The sequence below is a fragment of the Cuculus canorus genome, chromosome 5 (genome assembly GCF_017976375.1).
Source record: "Cuculus canorus isolate bCucCan1 chromosome 5, bCucCan1.pri, whole genome shotgun sequence".
Classification (NCBI taxonomy): Eukaryota; Metazoa; Chordata; class Aves; order Cuculiformes; family Cuculidae; genus Cuculus; species Cuculus canorus.
In genome coordinates, this window is record NC_071405.1 from 29668935 (window position 1) to 29685752 (window position 16818).

A 16818-nucleotide genomic window follows, 5' to 3' on the forward strand; every position below is an offset into this window, starting at 1 on the left:
GAAGTTCAGCCTTTCAATTCAGCTGTTCCTGTTAGCTTTGGAACACTGTGGGGGTATTGCAGAAAACTGGGATCAGGAAATGCTTCAAACACTCCACTTTACCGGTCACGCTTCAATGTGAAAATGTTTTCGGCATTTTTCCTCCAATTAAATGCATATGGTAGATCACTGCTTACAAGACTGTGCATATCCATGGTTATAATATCAGAGCCTTTATTTGCTTTAATGAGGCTGAAGACATTGGAGAACTATTGTTATTGTTCAATTGTATATTTAAGTTTACTCCTGAAACATTGGGACTGTAATTTGAGGTGGAGTAGAAGGAGCAAGTTACTGTAACGTGCAATCAGAATTCTGTATGGAAGTGGTGGGGTTGCCAGCATTCTTGTTGAGATATTAATATTATATTGGTACTACCTTCCTTTTGCCTTTACACTCTGTATTGGGAGTCATATCTAGTAAACTATTTTGATTAAGGTTCTGTGCTTGGTATCAAGGTTTCTAAACACAGTAGAATGACCTTTAGCTTTTAACAATAAACAATGCCTCTGAATCATGCTAATTTCTCTAAACAGTAGATGAATGCAGTTAGCGTGACCTTCTCCTAAGATGAAAACAGTAAGTGGAAGGAAGGAGAAACCCCAAAACATTTACCCAAGGGCTGCATTTTTGAATGTCAAATTGTACTGTAGACATAATGCTAAGTAGGTGATATGTGATTCCATGTTTGTGCGTGCTGATGCTTGTTTGGATCAGAACATTTCAAGAGCTGAAGTGACATGTGACAAAGCCATTACTTCCAGTCTAACTTTGTTAGAAGGAATAATGAAGTTTTAAGTAAGATTTTTGCTTTGTAGCTGCATGTCAAGCCTCTGCCTGCAACAGAAGGATGTTCTAGATGTTCTTCTCCCAAGCAGTAGAAGTTTTTGTGTATAGTTTTGTCATTTGTTTTTAGTACAAAGCTGCACGGTTAAAGGAAATTTTGGGATGAGGTGAATTAATTCGAATTCCTATGATTCAGAAAGTTAAGTAATTTTGGTTAATGAGAAGATCCGTTTACTATTACAGGTGACTAACAGATAAAGCTGTGTAGTCCTGTTGTTCCCTGTTCTTTCCCCCAGCAAGCCTTAATGACAGGGAATGTTGCCTGCTGCAGAATGAAATGCTTAATCTTGTACTCTGTGGGATGAAATTGCACCCCCCTCTTTAAGGAATGCTGTATATGTTGTACTTTACAAGGATTTGTTGCCAGATTTCACATCACTGAAGAGAGGACTGTTACCAAGAAAGGGGTATCCCAAGCAGCACTGGCATGTTCAGTCAACCAGTGAGGCCTATTTTTAGAGCCTTTAGTTTGGAGTCTGACCAGAGCATTCCTTCTGTAGAATATCTGTACCGACTGGGTCCCTCTTTCTGTACAGCATGTTTTCCTTTTAGCGTTGTGTTGTCCCAACAATGGGAGGAAACAAAATCAAATGTTACATATATTACAGTTAACTAGCTGTTCTTTATAGTCTAAAATATTATATATACTTCTCTACTGTCTGTGCAAACTTTTATTAGCAAGAATGATGGGTGCAGTTGGGTACGCAAAAATAAGCCACCACCCCAAAATTCCAAACATAATTATTTGGCAGCTTTGATTTAATTGTGCTGACTTACATGTAGCTAAAATACTGCTGCACTTCTGAGAGAAGTGTAATAAATATGTAGACTGTTGAATATAAATCCATTTGGAAATCAGCTCCTTTATTTACAAATGTGACACTGGTATGTTGACACTGAAGTGCATAATCCATGTGCTCTCATATTTTCAAAATGCTGGCAGCATTAGGATTATTCTTTGCTGAATATATTAGCAGATCAACACCTTTAAAAACTCTACAAGCATGGCCAGCTACAGAGAAAAGTTCACATTAGGTCATGTGAAAGTTTGTGTAGGCAATGATAACATTTGTCATGGAATGTTACCCTGCTTGATTTCAGATATTTCAATAGCATATTTTTAGTGTGCTTTAGAAGTTGCAGTGTCCTATGGCATTTATTTTTAGATTTAAAAGATAAATAGCTCACATACACTACCTGTCAGTTTTATTCATTATTTTTAGTGGTGTTTTTCTCTCACAAGTTGTATTAACTTTTAATCATTTTTATGTGACTATGATTAAAGCTCTTTTAATACAATCAAGTCTAAATAAAAGTTCTCATTAGCTGTTTGAAAGAGAAATGCCAGGTTGCTAATAGTTACTTTTTTGTTAGGTACTGTAAAGCTGATCAGCTTGACCTGTGGAAATCAGCATGTTTGGGCTTGTGACTCCAGCGGTGGCATTTATTTCCGTGTAGGAACTCAGCCTCTTAACCCAAGTTTGATGCTTCCTGCGTGGATAATGATTGAGCCACCTATACAGGTAAGGGGTTGATTACAATTCTTTGTAACCCGGTGGTTTGGCTCTGTGCATTTGAGAGAGAATTTTGACACTCATGGAAAACAGTAGAGCCAGCTTTTTAATGGGTAGCTTAAAAATTTGTTCCACGTTTGAATTCTACAGGATTTCTCTGTCAAAAAAAGTAAAGATAAAAAAATCAGTCTGTATAATGTACTCTGAATAAGCTGCCTTGTCACTATAACTCATCTCAAATTCATTTCTTCTTTGCAAGTAACTTTTTTTTCAGAAGGAAAGTTTTGTTTTAATTCTATCCTTAATGAAAGTTCCCCTTTCTTGTAAGACAGCAGCTTTATAGGCATGTAGTAGAATGCTACCTTGAACTATATACTGAATACCTTCTCAATGCTAGCCAAGAGGCTGAACCGGCAAACAACACAAAGCAGAGGGTGTGGGAAGGCTCTGCTCATGTGTCACTGTGCTGAAATGTCTGCCTCCCTCTTCCTTTATCTTCACCTTTGTGAGTCTGGCATTCTTGCCAGGTGATGTGCCTGGATTTAGGGACTCCCTTATCATCCAGTGGTTAGTGAGCATGCAGTGCAATTGCAGCCCTTGTCCCTTATTCCCAGAATGGGCAAAAATTAAATCCTTTCTATGTACAAGCTGGGAGGACCAGAGTGGAAAGATGCCTCCGGAAATACCTTGAGAGCATCTTTTCTGAGCATAGAGAATAGGCAAAATATGTTTCTCCAATGTCTGTTTTCTCTTTAATCTCTCCTTAAGCCTCAGAGCTTGCTATTTGCTGTTCTAATTCTTTACACCCATTTCTGTGTCGTGGGTCGGAACTGCTGTAATGGAGCTGACCTCTGACTACCGATTTCATTCTTTGCTCCTTGGCACAAAACCTGCTGATCTAGCGCAGCAGCACTGGCTATGTTTGCATACTTGATTTACATTTTATAATGTTACAGAATTTCCCTTGAAGATTTTGAAATGTGTGGTACTTTTGAAAGGGCATATTAAGAAATAAAAGTACATCTCTGACAGTGGAGTTGCAATAGTTTATTTGATTTTTACGTCATTCTCTTTTAGTTCTGCTTATCTCTTCTCAGCCAATTACTGTCTCTTTCTGTGAATCACAGAGTGTAGCAGCAAGGAAGGACAGAGAAGTGGGGAAATAAAACTGCGGAGTTGCATCCTATGGGTTAGTGCAGCACTGGTTAAACTTGTTCTCCTGTCTTGGGAATGTGGTCGATCAGACCTGGAGAAATGGCACGCTGTTTTGCAGAACAGCAGAACCGACTGATAAATGGGTCGTAATATCACTTACAAGAAGGGCTAGGTTGCAGTGCTCATTCTTTGTGTGCTGCAGGTGGGTCTTTCTGATGTCATCTGAGACACAAATTTTTCGTTTAACAGAGATGGGGCAGTAGGAAGAGGGAACTGAGGATATCAGTAATGATGCCTTTCATAGGGGTGGTATTCTTAGAAAGAAGAGACTACACATTCCAGGATGTGTTTCACTTCAGCTGCATTAGACAGGAGACAGGGAATTCAACTTGTGTAGTATCTTCTGACCAGAGATTTGTCCATACAGGAAAATAGCCAGAAAAACTGTTTCTCTACACTGATACTGTTTTGTCTGTACTAGTGTGCATTCTCCACTCCTCCAGTGAAGCAGACTAAACTACTCAATACAAAGGTGTTTACAAGAAATTAGTGTTTGTGATGGCTCATTATTTAGCAGTGACTTCTTTATATAGAAAGTTTTTAACTGGATAAGGTTGAAAATCACATTATTTCCTATTAGGTTATCAAGGAAGCTGGATGATGTTACCTCCCAAAATGATAACCTTTTGATACCCAGAGCACTGTCATTCTTTCCTTATCTTGCCCACACCTGTCATGGTAAATTTAATGAGTCAGTACGAAGAGAGAAAAATTCAAACACTGCTTGCAGAGAAGATGAAAACATGCTTGTTTTGAAACAATTCCAGCACATCAAACCAAGTCATTGAAGTACCAAAGGAGCAGCCATTCATGCTTTTACAAAGCCTTACTGCAAAATGACAAAATACGTGAACTTTACAATTATTTCCGAATGCTAGGTTAGTGTTTGGATAACAGGTAAAACAGATGATGACTGAAAAGTGGGCTACTCAGTGAAAAATATTTGCTTATTAGCTGCACCTTACTCTTATCTGTGCTTTAATTGACGTTGACACAGTTCATGCTGCATGACTTTATTTTCAGAACTGTAGAAAGTAAGAAGTATTTGTGAGCAATTCAGCTATTTTCTGTTTGAGGAAGAGAATCAAAATGGCCTTTCACTTGATTTAAGTACAGGACCATTCTAAAATAACGTAATTTAAAACCAACTATGGATATTTAATTCCCTAGTAAATGTCAGAGCCAATATGACTTGCAGTATCCCAGATCTCATGACTCATGAGCAGCCGGCTCATGAGCAGCTCCAGACTCTGCGTTTACGGTGTCACTTCTTGATAACAATGCCGCAATCACACAGCATCCATCTTTGCACAACTTCACAAAGGTATTCAGAGACAATAGTTTTGATCAGATTTTACTTGTGAAAATCAGTGAATATAATTTATGTTCAGCCTTTGTGCTGTTAACTATATGTTTTTTTTTAATATAGACTGAAACCATGCTCATTTGTTACTCTCCCCTTTGAAACTCTTTACTGCAGTATGTCTAGAGATGAAAAATAACATTTTGTGTTCTCTGCTCACCCTGTGTTTTGTCCAGCACTTCAGAAGTGGTTGATAACATCTTTACAGTATGTTGAGCATTAGTAGTTTATATGTATATGTCTTCTGTGCTTCATCCATGCTGTTCTGCAGTCTTAGAAGTAAAAATAATCCTGTAGTTAAGCAGATTTTTGGAAGCTGCTTCAAGGACATTGACAAAGCTGATCAGAATTCTTTGATTAAATTATTTCAATCCAGGAAATAGAAAGTGGCTTTCGTTCTATTTGTTAATATACAGGGTAAAGCTACTGCCTGCTGTAGCATGCCTCAATATACATTAAATTTAATTTAAAAAATGAGCAAGAAATATAAATATTATTTATGTAGATACTGTAGAGTAATGGAATAATGGAAATCAAACATGAAATTAATATAGTCAGCAGGACAAATTTGGGTTATTGTGGAGTAGAAGTTGATCAAAAGATGAAAATCATCAAGTTGTTTTTAAAGCTTCGTTAGTTTAATACTTGCTTGAAAAGAATTCTTTCAACATTTCAGCCTCGGGTTTTGGCACCTTCTGAAAAAGATGCAGAGACAAAATCTGATCTCGAGAAATGCTCACTTCCTGTGAGTACTACTGAGCATAAAATCTGGCCTAAAGAACGACTTTCTCAGATTTACATTAAGGGATCTATCAGATAAGCAGAACTTTATTTAAGAGGATTAGAGGAAACAAAGATCAGGAAAAGCATGTGTAGTTAGTGACCAATTATCTTTTGCTTGTAAACAATCAATCTTATTCTAAAAATAGATGAAACATTTTATTAATTGTCATTTGCTTAATTGCTACTCTTTGCTCTTTTGTAACTGAATTTCATACAGAATAGGGTTGAAAAAGCAATTATATTAATTGAGAAGTTTGTTTAAATATTTGCATAGCTTGTCCAAACTATGGAGTAGAAGGGGTTTATTTAAGGAGATGTTTGCTATTTGGCTAGTCTATAAAGCTGTTGTTGACCCTTTGTAGTTTCTAGTGTCTCGGCAGAAGCGTACTGGTTAACATAATTTACCATAAAATAGGCTCTTACAGTATGTACATTTCAAGTTAGAGAAACTTTTGATTTACTGCTTTTCCCATAAACAACCTAATTGTATCTCTATGTTTTAAGCTTGATATCATAGGTAAGAGAAGATAGTCGAATTTCTTACTGATCTGGGAGGAGCTATTTTTCTCACACGCACACACACACACAAAATTAAGGCTATTTACACTTTCACTGTCGTTCAAAAATTGTTAAAACTACGAAGGAAATGGTAGTTAAAAATGTAATTTGAAATTTAAGAATTTTCTTTAATTTTGCAAAATCAATACATGCTATATTTCGTTTCTTTTCAATACCTTCCTTTTTCTTAATCAATGCTCGGTGTAAGGAGGTTGATTGTACCTTATGGATGAGTGAGGACTTGTTAGAAACAACTTGTTAGTTGTTGTGATCTTCACTTCCTTTCCTCTCTTCAAATAAAATTCTGCTTACCTTACAGAGCACTTGATGCAAGTCTGGAGACCTCCTTCCTCTGCTCTGTGCCTTGCCTTTGGATTTTTCAGTGAGGTTTCTATTATTACTAAGGCCAATTTTGTGTGAAGTGATATTTTCAGCAGAAAGGAGCAAGCACTCCTCAAGAGCAGATTTTGCTATTGGATCTTTTTTTGGAAGGTGCCAAAATCAAAGCTGAGATGTAGGAAGGGTTTGTTTGAACTGATCTTCAAGGATTGGATGTTTACAGGAGGAGGGATTTTTCTGCTGGAAAACACTTCATAACTTCAGAATCACCCGTGCTACTTTGGAAAGTACTTGCCGCAGAAAACTCAATTCTTTCTGAGGTGTGATCCAAATGACTGTTCTTTTCAAATCTGATTGTTTTCCCTAGCACAGACTTGCTGGTATGACCTAGCTGTTGCACAGATATCTTTGAGTTCTGCAAGTTCTACTTTGGAGTGCTAAGATGAGGTACCAAGGAAGTATCTGTCATTAGACCAATTCTTCTTAGGTTGGAGAGATAATACACTCATTAAACCTCCTGGTTATCTATAGACCAGACTAGTTGGTCTGTTGTTCCATGTGTCTTTACTCATGTGATACCTCCTGTAGACATTAATGGGGAGAGAATTTTCCTGGGCGCCTGCATTTTTCACGATGAAGTAGGGAAAACCTGTTAGGCAGTCGTTGGAGTAGCTGTGTGTAAGTGGGTTACAAGTAAGTATAGGAGATCAAAGCTCCTGTGTTACTTTGTTTAGCTAATGTAGAATGCCATAATGTTTCAGTTCAAATGTCTGCTATTCTTCCCAGGCATGCCTTTCTTAAGAAAATGTTAAGTTACATAAAAGGTGTATTAGATACTGAAGAAGTGCAACTTCAGGTTTTTTACAAAAGTTGCCTCATGCTGATTCTATTGCTCAGTTGAGTGCTTGTTATCTTCCCTTTTGTTTCTAGTTAAGAAAACTGCTGTGACTGTGTTTCACTGTCTTTTTCTGCTTTGGTGTTTTAGCCTTTACGTATTTGTTTTGAGGCTTTGCTGTCACCACGTTCAGTAAAGTGTGCGTGTAGCCTGTCACGTTAGATAGCAATTATTATCAGCACCAGAAGCTTCAAGTCACAAAAAGGGCACAAAACAAGATACACCCAGAAAACTGCGTAGACGATCCCTCCGTTTCCTGTAGTCACATTCCGTGACTACCATTATCATCATTGAATTTTGAGAGTTTTTTAGAAAAACTTAAGAATAAAAACGTAATGGTGTAAAAATCCATGGGAAAGGATATATGTCTTGATTTAGCAAGCACGTGCCCTAGTTTTAGTGGAACTGTTCCTGTGCTTGCGCGTAGTGATAGCCTGAGGTATTGTATGAGTAGGAGTCCTTGAAAGTGATTTTGAGAATCAGTCATAAAAAATTACTTGTGCTAGAATAAATAAGAGGTTTGGGGCTTTTTTTGTTTTGTTTAATTTTCATTAAAGTTACCTCTGCATTTTGTAAATTCTGATTCAGAGCAGTTTTGGTTTTTTTTTTGGTCTGACTGAACTTCAGCTTGCTTGATCTTAAAAGCTTTAGGGGGTGGATCTCGTTGACAGGTCTGTAACGGGGGGCTTAGCTTTTATGAAGCAAATTGGGACAGCAAAGGTGGGCGCTAAGCTCAGAGTGTGTGGTCAGTGGAGAGAATTCAGCCATCATGTCTGCACTAAGGAAACACCCTGAGACAGCTGGTGGGCACGTCTGACCCTGCGACCTTGAATTTAGGGCCTTGGAGACCCCTCCCCACGATGATGTTGTAAGCAGACAAGGTGCTGATGATCTGTCTTCGCAAACCAGCTTAGTGATTATTTGTGGGAGCTGGAGAGCTGAGTTTTGACTGCTTGGAGGGCCCTTCCTACAGAACTGCCACATAGTCTGGTCTGTGGGAAGACCCTGTCTGCTGAGCCCAAGTCCAGTGAAGCCGAGAAGTAAGACAGGGAAGGATGGACTGTACAGTCTATTAAGTGGATCATCTATGATGGCAATGGATGCCTCTGTGGGAGGCAGCGATGTCATTTCTGATCTCTGACCCCTGGAGTACTGCTAGTTTTATCCAGTAGTGTGTTACATTGCTTTGCCTTTTATTTGGAGGACTTGCTTTACCTGGGACAGTACTTAGTCTTAGTCCAGAGCTTTAGCACTGCATGAGTAGTACTAAATAAATTCTAATTGTATCTGGAGGGCACTTTCAGTGTTCCTCTAGTTTATAGGATATGTTTTGCATTCTGACAGATTGTAACTTTTCAGAATTCATAAACATTTGTTAGTTTTTTAATTTTTTACATTGTTTTAGTTATTTTTTCAATTATTTTTCTACATGTGTTTGCCCCACCCTCGATTATATAAATGAATTGTGACACATAAAGGTTATATGCATTTGCTTATAAAGCAGTGCGGTAACAAAATGGGAATTTTTGGTAAAAAGGTCTGTCACTGTCATCACAAACATGTTAAATAGCATGGAGAAAAACTAAAAAGCAAAATGGCGGAAAAAGCAATGATTTAATAACTATTTAAAATTGTCAGAGCAAGGCAGGAGCGGAGGCTGAAGTTAAAAATACATGAGTGTTTTTCCCTTACAAAAATGCTTTACTTTCCTCAGTAGTGTATTTAAGTTTCAAAAACTAGATTGGTGTACTTAACTGACATAGGCTGCTTGAGAGGGTGTTTTACTGATGCTTGCTAAAGGTGTGTTTTTTTTAAAAAAAAAAAACACAAAAGAAAAACATGCCTTGGTTACTCAGAACCTTGCTTATACAAGGTTTTTATTATCTCATGCTAAATTATTTTCTGTTTCATGGGAAGTTGTTGCACATAGAATTTAATTAACATACATTTCTCTAAAAACATAGTCATTCCTGTCATAATAGTTCAGTTTTTCAGCATGTTATTAAAAATATCTGTAGGAGTACTTACAGACAGCTCATCTTCTACACTGCAGTTCATTATCTTAGCTATAACCCAGTGTGTCCAGAAGGCAATTGGGTAAACCTGAGTAGGCGTGTACTTTGTATGGTCTTTAAAGTGATTGCATTATTTTTTTCATTATTTTTTTAATTGCTTGGAAGAAACAGTTGTACTAAATATTTTTTGCTTCTGTTGAGCTTTATCGCGGTGAACGGTCGCAGGAATTCGTATGAATGGTCGCAGGAATTCGTATGACTTTTTCTAGGATTTGATGCCATATGTTGTCTTTCCTATGTTTCTGTGAGAAGAACCCTTGGAATAAAATATTTTGAGCCGTCAATGGAGGGATCAAGGAGTTGACTCCATGGCTTTGACTTTTCTTCCGAATTGTGCTAGCTGTAGACTGGTGATACCCAACTAAGTCCTCCATCTGTTTATTCACTAAAGGCAGAAAGTGGAGGAAAGGGTCGTGGTGTTGTTCGAAGGCTTCTGAGGAAAATAGTGCTGTAGTGCTTCAGTCAATAAATAATAATCTTTTTCTGAAACTTCAATCACAGCACTACTGAACATGTCGCTTCCAGAAAGACTAAACAGAGATTTATAATCCTTCCTTCTCTCATATATTGCCTTGAACTTCTCTGCAGAGGAAAACAAGATGTTTTTATTTTAGCAAGCGCCTCTGGTGTGACCTGCTTACAGCCTGGCCTAGACCAGTTGGAAGTGTTAAATGATTTGCTTTTTAAAAGTAAGGAGAACCTTTGTGCTGCTTGTAGTCATGAACCTGTTGTAGGAAAGATTGGGCTTGGACAGACTGTGAATGTTTAGTCTTCCTTATCCTGGATATTTGCTGCAGAACAGAGATAGTGGAGGTCTGCTGATGCATGGACTATGTGCTCCTGAAAAGTGACGTGGAAAATGTTCTGATGCCTGTGTGTGTTTTTCCTTTCCTCCTTGACAAGGAAGTAGAAGCATTGTGCTTTGGGTTTGGTGGTGACTAAAGTGGTTACAATAAAACAAAACTTTTGAGTAGTAGGTTGGGGGGGGGAAAGTAGGGGCAACTGTACTAGTTTTACTTTGGGTTTTGTTTGCTACTATTGTTTAAATTAAGTTCTTACTCTGAAGCTTATTTCTCTGTGGTTTACAGAAAGAAATGAAGTGACTTGCTCAGAATCTTAAAGCTAATGGACAAGTGTGTAACTTAAAATGCTTAGCATAGATAATGTTTCTTTGTATCATTTAACAATTTGTCCCTTAAGTGCTTCTTTCAAGTTTGCTTCATTTTATCAGCATTGTTTTCTCACCAGACACCTGGGTGTTAGCGAGCTATTTTTGATTGGTTTTGTTTATGGCAGTCAATAAAGATATTCACAGCTCTTAGAATTCACAGTATTCTAGAATTCTAGAATTCACAGCTCTTAGAATGTAGTTTTAAATGTTGAAAAGTATGCAGTTGGCATATGTTGTGGTCCATGGCGGTAATAGGAAATCCTTAATATGAAGAAACGGACAGCAACTGTGAGTTCTGTAGCTGAGGCACAAGACCAGAGGATGGGAGGATCTGCATTCTGTTTTTGGCTAAAACACTCAGTCTCCTGGGTGTTTTTTTGAGTTACTCCATAACAGGGCAGTCTCTCATAGTGATGAGTATTGTGGGTAAACCTGTAAAGAGTTTAGTGTGTCAGCACCTGAGGAGGAAGGCTGAGAGAAATTCCAAACTATTCAATAAATTATAAGTATGACACATTAACAGTCAAGCTGTATAAATCTCACAAATGCTATTGGAAGTTAAACCAGCTGAGAAGAGGCTACAGAGAAATAATGTATTGGTTTTCATAGTAATCAATCTCTGAAATGTTATCAGCAGACATATAAATTTGCACAGATATCTACTACTGTGAGAAAACTACTTAATCTAACTGCAGCTGTAGACGTTTGTCTCTTGTTATATAAATCATAAAATATTTAAAGCGTTCTTATGGTAATTAAGACTTAGTGAAAATGAAGGGTAAGTGAGACAATATTAATATGATTGTTCGAAAATATGGTACAATACATCAAGAGAATTGGCAGTTAATATTGTCCACCCTACTGTGGTAGCCATGAGAACACCTCGCTGTTGGAGGTGGCTGCCTACAGAAGAAGGTGTAAAAACCCCTGCAGCAGTCTCTAAGAATCACAGAATCACAGAATCACAGAATCACAAAGTTGGAAAGGACCCATTGGATCATCGAGTCCAACCATTCCTAACACTCCCTAAACCATGTCCCTAAGTACTTCATCCACCCGTTCCTTAAACACCTCCAGGGAAGGCGACTCGACCACCTCCCTGGGCAGCCTGTTCCAGTACCCAATGACTCTTACTGTGAAGAATTTTTTTCTGATATCCAACCTGAACCTCCCCTGACGGAGCTTCAGGCCATTCCCTCTAGTCCTGTCCCCTGTCACTTGGGAGAAGAGGCCAGCTCCCTCCTCTCCACAACCTCCTTTCAGGTAGTTGTAGAGAGTAATAAGGTCTCCCCTCAGCCTCCTCTTCTCCAGGCTAAACAACCCCAGCTCTCTCAGCCGCTGCTCATAAGACTTGTTCTCCAGCCCCCTCACCAGCTTCACTGCTCTTCTCTGGACACGCTCCAGAGCCTCAACATCCTTCTTGTGGTGAGGGGCCCAGAACTGAACACAGTACTCGAGATGCGGTCTCACCAGTGCTGAGTACAGAGGGAGAATAACCTCCCTGGACCTGCTGGTGACCCCATTTCTGATACAAGCCAAGGTGCCGTTGGCCTTCTTGGCCACCTGGGCACACTGCTGGCTCATGTTCAGTTGGCTGTCAACCAGCACCCCCAGGTCCTTCTCTTCTGTGCAGCTCTCCAGCCATTCTTCCCCCAGTCTGTAGCGCTGCAATAATAACCTGGACATGTTGCTCAGTGTCTAATGTCTTGTCACTATTTTGTGCAGTGGAGTGGCGTGTTTTCTGTTCACATGAATGCTGCCAATGGTGCATTGCCTGGGTTCTTTATAACGAGAGTGAGTAGGAGGATTGCCTTTACTGATGTGAGTTTATCCAAAAGTAGCCTGGAAAGGGGAGAGAAGCTAAAAGTGCAATACACAGAGAGATGGGTAAACTTGAGAAGGAAGCAGGAGCTCACCTAGAAGAACAACGAATGAGAAAAATTTTTGTCCAAGCTTGTAGGGTTGTTACTTTGAACTTGTTTTTCTCCATTTGTTTCTTAGATATGTGGGTGCTGCAGAATAGGGTAAAGGTAATTGCTTTGATTATACTTGAACCTGCAGTGGTATAAGAAACAATCTTGCTGAGCCTCATGCAACTCCTTTCATGCTACCCCTTTGGGGTATTTTGTGAGCTTTTCTTGACTCCCACTACCTGTAAATATGTAGTAATGCACAGCCTTAGGTACCTGGTGTGTCTTAGCGCTTAGTAAGTCTTTCTGGATGAAATACAGCAGTTCTTTCTTAGGGACTTGTTTTCTAGATAAATGAACAGAGAAAGAAAGGAATAGGATCCTGATATGTCAGAGTGCACAAGGTGACCAAGGAGACCAAGGTGCACAAAGGAGACCAAGGAGACCAAGGTGCACAAATCCCCACAGTTCCATAAGAAGTGTCAGACGAAGCTGTTTGGCACAGTTTGTGAAGAAATGTAGCTGGAACGTGAAGTGTGTGTCAGAGGTGGAGCATACATGTACACACTGGCATTTTGTGGCATGGAGAAAATGGAAGAGTGGCAAAGTCCTGGATCTGAGGGAGATGTGACTGTGGTAGAAGAAGATTGCAGGGAGGAGGAGATCAGTGGATTTGGGGAAAAAAAAAAAAAAAAAAAAAGAAAAGGAAGAAAGAAAAAAAGCAAATATCTCCTGGTATGTGCAGTAGCTCAGTCTGCACTAGCTATTAATTGCACACCTCCCTTATTTGAAAACATGGAACTACAAGAGCAGAAGTATGGAGAGGGATGAGATAAAAGTGGAAGCAGCACAGTAGTGAGGCACGCTGCATGCCAGTGGTGTGGGGAGGTGAGCAGGGGGAAGCAGGAAGGAGTCCGAGCCAAAACAGCCATAGAAAGCAAATAATGGAGGCGAGAAACAGGAACAGGGCTGGCAGTATGTATAACTTCCAGTGAAGAGGCTGCAATACTGAAGGGGAGAGTTGTATGGGGTTTGGGGGTGTTCAGTTTTTGTTGGGGTTTGGGTATTTTTTTGCTTGGTTTTGGGGTTTTGTTTTATTTTGCAATGCAGAAGTTTAGATTATTTGTAACAGGGCAGAATACCAGTTTGAAAGTAGCTAGGCGGTCATATATCCTTTGCCATCAACACTCTTGAAGACAATGAATGTCTTACAGTGTGTTCAAACTGCAGCCATTGTGAGTTTACTGTGACCAGGGGTCATCCAGCCTCTACCAGCCTCAGGCTTCTAACAGAGTGCAAGTACCTGCTGAGGGCTCAAATACTAGAAGAGAGTCTGTTAAAGGCCTTGCAGCCTGAATAGATGGGATTGATTTGGTGATTCAAGTCCAGCTTGGTTACCACTGGGTCAGATACTTGTTAGCGCTGGAATTTTAAAAGCAAAACCAGAGCAGGTAACTGTTAGGTATACAGAAGGCCAATCTGGGACTGGGTCGTGTACATATATACACATGCAGATTATGCTTCTGTATTCCCAGTCTTATACATGCAAAGAGCTGCTTGCTGTTACATTTATCACACTGGAAATTAATCTTTTACCTGTGAGTCTAAAGCAAGAAATGCAGTGCTGCTTTGTGAGGTGGTAATGTATTTCAAAGCGTCTTACCGTCTTCCTCAATGACCTTATTAGGCTGATATGCAGAGTAACTTTTTTTCTTGTTCTTATCTGCTTTTTATTTAAAGTACATTTGTACTTTAAGTTTGCATACATTCAAGCATGTTCTCTGATATATTTTACTACAGCATGACCATCTTTATGATGTCTGTAAAACGCGGTCAGTAATACCGATTTTGAACAGCAATTAAGGCAAATCTGCATAGAAGGAGAGAGAGCAAGGACTTGCCTGGGAGCTGAATGGAATGCGTGCTTCACTTGGATTTGCCAACAGATAGTGTTGTGGATGCTCTCCTGCAGGTGTGGCTGCTCCAGTAATGTTGTGGTCTGCAGTGAGTTCTGCAGTCATATTCCTGTAGAATGAAGTTCGGGGAAGAGAGCAGATCACCACTGCATTGCTAACAGGGGACATTCAGACTATAGAAATGTACTGCTTGTATATGTTTGGAGACATAGTGCAGAGGTAGTTGTGTTAAGGACATTTTCAGGAAGACAAGAGGAAAATATTGCACTTTGTGCATTTCAGTGGAAGAATTCCCTCTTCAACTGACAATGTAACTGTACCTGATTGGAATAACAGTGGTGAATACTAATATTATTAGACTCTGATGTGTAATATTAAATATGAATATCTTTATCAGTGACTTTGGGAGACATTCATTCATGTTCCTGTTCTATTTAGGAAGGGATTGACTTTTTGGAAATTCAGTAGTTTTGTACAATTACAAATAAAATGTCAATCAAATTTCTTCCCGTCTTTAGTATCTGGTAAATATTCTACTTTTCTTGTGTACTCTGTGAAGAACAAGTGATACAGCAGTACAAAGATACAGTAGTACAAAGTTTAAATACTGTGCTTAATTTTTATAGCCAGTAGGAATCAACTTGGTCAGCATTCATTCAAGTCCAAATGATCAGATGTTGTGGGCAATTGATAGCAAATGGAATGTCCATGTACGAGTTGGAATTACAGATGAAATGCCTGTAGGCACTGACTGGGAACATGTACCAGGTAAACACTAATGCATCAGTTCCTTGTTCTTTCTGTGATTTTCTGAGTATTGTTCTTTGAGGTTTTTTTTTCCCCCTGTTGCTTTTTAAATTGGACAGCAATTGTTAAATCAGATATTTTTTCCTCAGCAATCAAGTGTGCTTATTTATAGGAACATAGTAAAGTATCTGGTAAGGGTTATCTTTTAAAGGGGACCTTGGTTTTGCTTAAAAACTCCAAGTAGTTAACTGAAGAGAAATCTGGTAATTTTTTTTAATGAATTTCCCTGGTGTGTTATTTCAGGCTGCTGCCATCGAATTAATAAATAGTACAGTTCCTTTCAGTTAGAGCTAAAACCATATTCCTAAGCAAAGCAATAGGAGGCTACTCTCCTATTGTGGAATTAGGCTGTGGGAATTTTTATATTTAAATGTGACACAACACAGGGCTCCTATCTAGATGTGGCTAAAGAAAGCCTAATACTGTTTTTCACACCTTTCTATTAATTCTGTATGCTGGGTGCATTCTAGATCAGGAAATTATATTTTTGCCTTGCCTATAAATAAAACTAAACTTTGGTTATTTGTTTCTAAATAACTGTGTGTTGGTGCTGTCTGCTTTATAAAGATTTTTCACTGAATAAATGCATGGCACTTAATTGCAGAGTACTTGCTTTCTCAGGAAAAGAAAGTCCACTGTGTCTATAAGGTTAACCATTTTTAGACAAACTGAAGTTACAACTGTTGGATTATTCCTCCTTTGATAGTAAAATAAGCGGAGGCTCCAGAAGTATGTTTTGAAGATCCCCTAGTTGGTTGTTGCTTGTGGCTGTGGCCACATAACAAAATGTATCCACAGTGTGGTACCTTCCTGGTCAATAGATGCAGCGAGTACAAAATGTGCGATTAAAAAGGGGGTTTTTGCCCAGTACTTCACGTGCTGCAAGTGGCCTGGTCTCTGATGTTCTGCTTACACAGGGCCAGAAGCTGGAATTCAAATAGCATCTACTCTGTTCAACTACTCTAAAGTAAGGAGATATGTAGTCCTACATAGCCTTCTTGCCAATCCTTTCTTAGAAACCCTCCTGGAAAACTAGGTATTTCTTTATGCCTTTTATAATGGAGAGTTCTTTTCTAGTAGTAATAGAAGAATATGTAAAAACTGTTAGTCTTGCCTTCTTCGCTTAATAAATTTTTCTGCAAGTGTATTTAGTATGGAAGGCAGCCCATGACTCTTCCATCTTCGTGTCCAATTATCTTTAGGTTTGCAGGCTTGTCAGCTGGCTATAAGTACGAGAACCGTTTGGGCACGCTGTCCAAATGGAGATGTAGCTCGTCGATACGGCATTACTGACAAGAATCCCGCAGGAGACTACTGGAAGAAGATTCCTGGTAATGTCTCACATTTAACAGGTAAGTTGGTTCTGCATGGCAGTCCAAACCATTGT

At 39.0% G+C, this 16818-nt stretch overlaps 1 protein-coding gene across 4 annotated transcripts in view; it reads left to right on the forward strand.

Annotated features, from left to right (window-relative positions):
• TECPR2 (tectonin beta-propeller repeat containing 2) overlaps positions 1-16818 on the forward strand; it is a 49123-nt gene that overhangs the window by 29148 nt on the left and 3157 nt on the right. For all 4 annotated transcript variants that reach the window (XR_008449941.1, XM_054066796.1, XM_054066798.1 and 1 more), the window contains 3 exons: positions 2260-2408; positions 15251-15392; positions 16634-16783. Coding sequence is in view for 3 of the 4 variants with exons in the window: in XM_054066796.1 (XP_053922771.1) it covers positions 2260-2408; positions 15251-15392; positions 16634-16783 (441 nt within the window). In the remaining variant the exon portion in view is untranslated. The remainder of the gene's footprint in view (positions 1-2259; positions 2409-15250; positions 15393-16633; positions 16784-16818) is intronic.